This window comes from Priapulus caudatus, unplaced genomic scaffold, assembly GCF_000485595.1.
Source record: "Priapulus caudatus unplaced genomic scaffold, Priapulus_caudatus-5.0.1 Scaffold332, whole genome shotgun sequence".
NCBI lineage: Eukaryota > Metazoa > Priapulida > Priapulimorpha > Priapulimorphida > Priapulidae > Priapulus > Priapulus caudatus.
Genome location: NW_014577393.1, coordinates 81,528 through 82,862, shown reverse-complemented (window position 1 = coordinate 82,862; position 1,335 = coordinate 81,528). Strand labels below are relative to the sequence as shown.

Below are 1,335 nucleotides of genomic sequence, written 5' to 3'. Positions count from 1 at the left end.
GGGCAGGGAGGAAGCATGGGTGGCAGAGGCAGGGGAAGGTGGAACGAGGCTGGGGAGGCGGGAGGATCGTGGGTGGCAAGGCGGGAGGAGGCGGGGAGGAGGTGGGGAGGAGGCGGGGGAGTGGTGGGAGAATGCGTGGGTGGCAGAGGCGGAGATCCGGAAGGTGGGGACGAGGTGGGGGAGGGGGGGAGGATGCGTGGTGGTGAGGTGGGGAGGCGAGAGGATGCGTGGGTGGCGGAGGCGGGGAGGATGGAGAATGCGTGGGTGCGCGGAGAGGGGGGAGACGGGATCGGAGTGGCAGAGGCGGGGGAGGAATGCGGGAGGATGCGCGGGTGCGAGGCCGGGAAGGTGGGAACGAGGTGGGGAGGAGGAGGATGCGTGGGTGGCGAGGCCGGGGGGGAGGTGGGGAGGATCTGGTTGGCAAGGTGGGAGATGCTGGGTGGGCGAGGCAGGGAGGCTGGGAGGATGCGTGGGTGGCGGTAGGAGGCGGGGAGGAGGAGGATGCGTGGGTGGCGGAGGGCCGGGGGGAGTGGGAAGGATGGCGTGGGTGGCGAGGGCGGGGGGGGAAGGTGGGAGATTCGTGGGTGGCAAGGGGGGAGGATGCTTGGTGGCGGAGGCAGGGAGGCCCCCGCCTCCACCACCCACACATTCTCCCGCATCCCCCCGCCTCCACCACCCACGCATCGTCTCCGCCTCCACCACCCGTGCATCCTCCCTGCCACCCCCCCCCGCCCGCCTCCACCACCCACACATCCTCCCAGCATCCTTCCCCCGCCTCCGCTACCCCACGCATCTTCCCCGCCTCCCCCTGCCTCTCCCACCCCTGCCTCCGCCCCACCTCCTCCCACCTCCTCCCGCCTCCACCACCCACGCGTCCTCCCCCCCCCAACCTCCTGCCCGCCTCCCCCTCCTCCGCCACCCACGCATCTCACCGTTCCACCTTGCAGGTTCACCGTGATTGGACGACGGGGCGCGTGCGGGTCGTCGTGGCGACGGTGGCGTTTGGCATGGGCATCGACAAGCCGGACGTTCGCTTCGTTGTTCATCACTCCCTCAGCAAATCCATCGAGAACTTCTACCAGGAGAGCGGCCGGGCAGGTATGGGCGCATAACAGCAGGGCGTGTGAAGAGAGATCGCGAGGGAGAGCGATGTGAGAAAGAGGAGAGAAGCAGGGTCAGGAGACGGGCAGTCGCAGAGCGGTTGCGCTGGTACAGGCACATAGTGGCCGGCTATTGTGGCGATAGATTACAAGGGAGAGAGAAGCCAGGGGAGAGAGCGGTACAGAGGGAGAGAGAAGCCAGGGGAGAGATAGGTTACAGGGGAGAGAGAGGTTA

The 1,335-nt window shown here is 68.4% G+C and overlaps 1 protein-coding gene across 1 annotated transcript in view; it reads left to right on the top strand.

The window, feature by feature from the left end:
- LOC106809151 (ATP-dependent DNA helicase Q1-like) overlaps positions 1-1,335 on the top strand; it is an 11,432-nt gene that overhangs the window by 6,307 nt on the left and 3,790 nt on the right. The window contains exon 8 of the mRNA XM_014812134.1: positions 948-1,098. Coding sequence (XP_014667620.1) covers positions 948-1,098 — 151 coding nt within the window. The remainder of the gene's footprint in view (positions 1-947; positions 1,099-1,335) is intronic.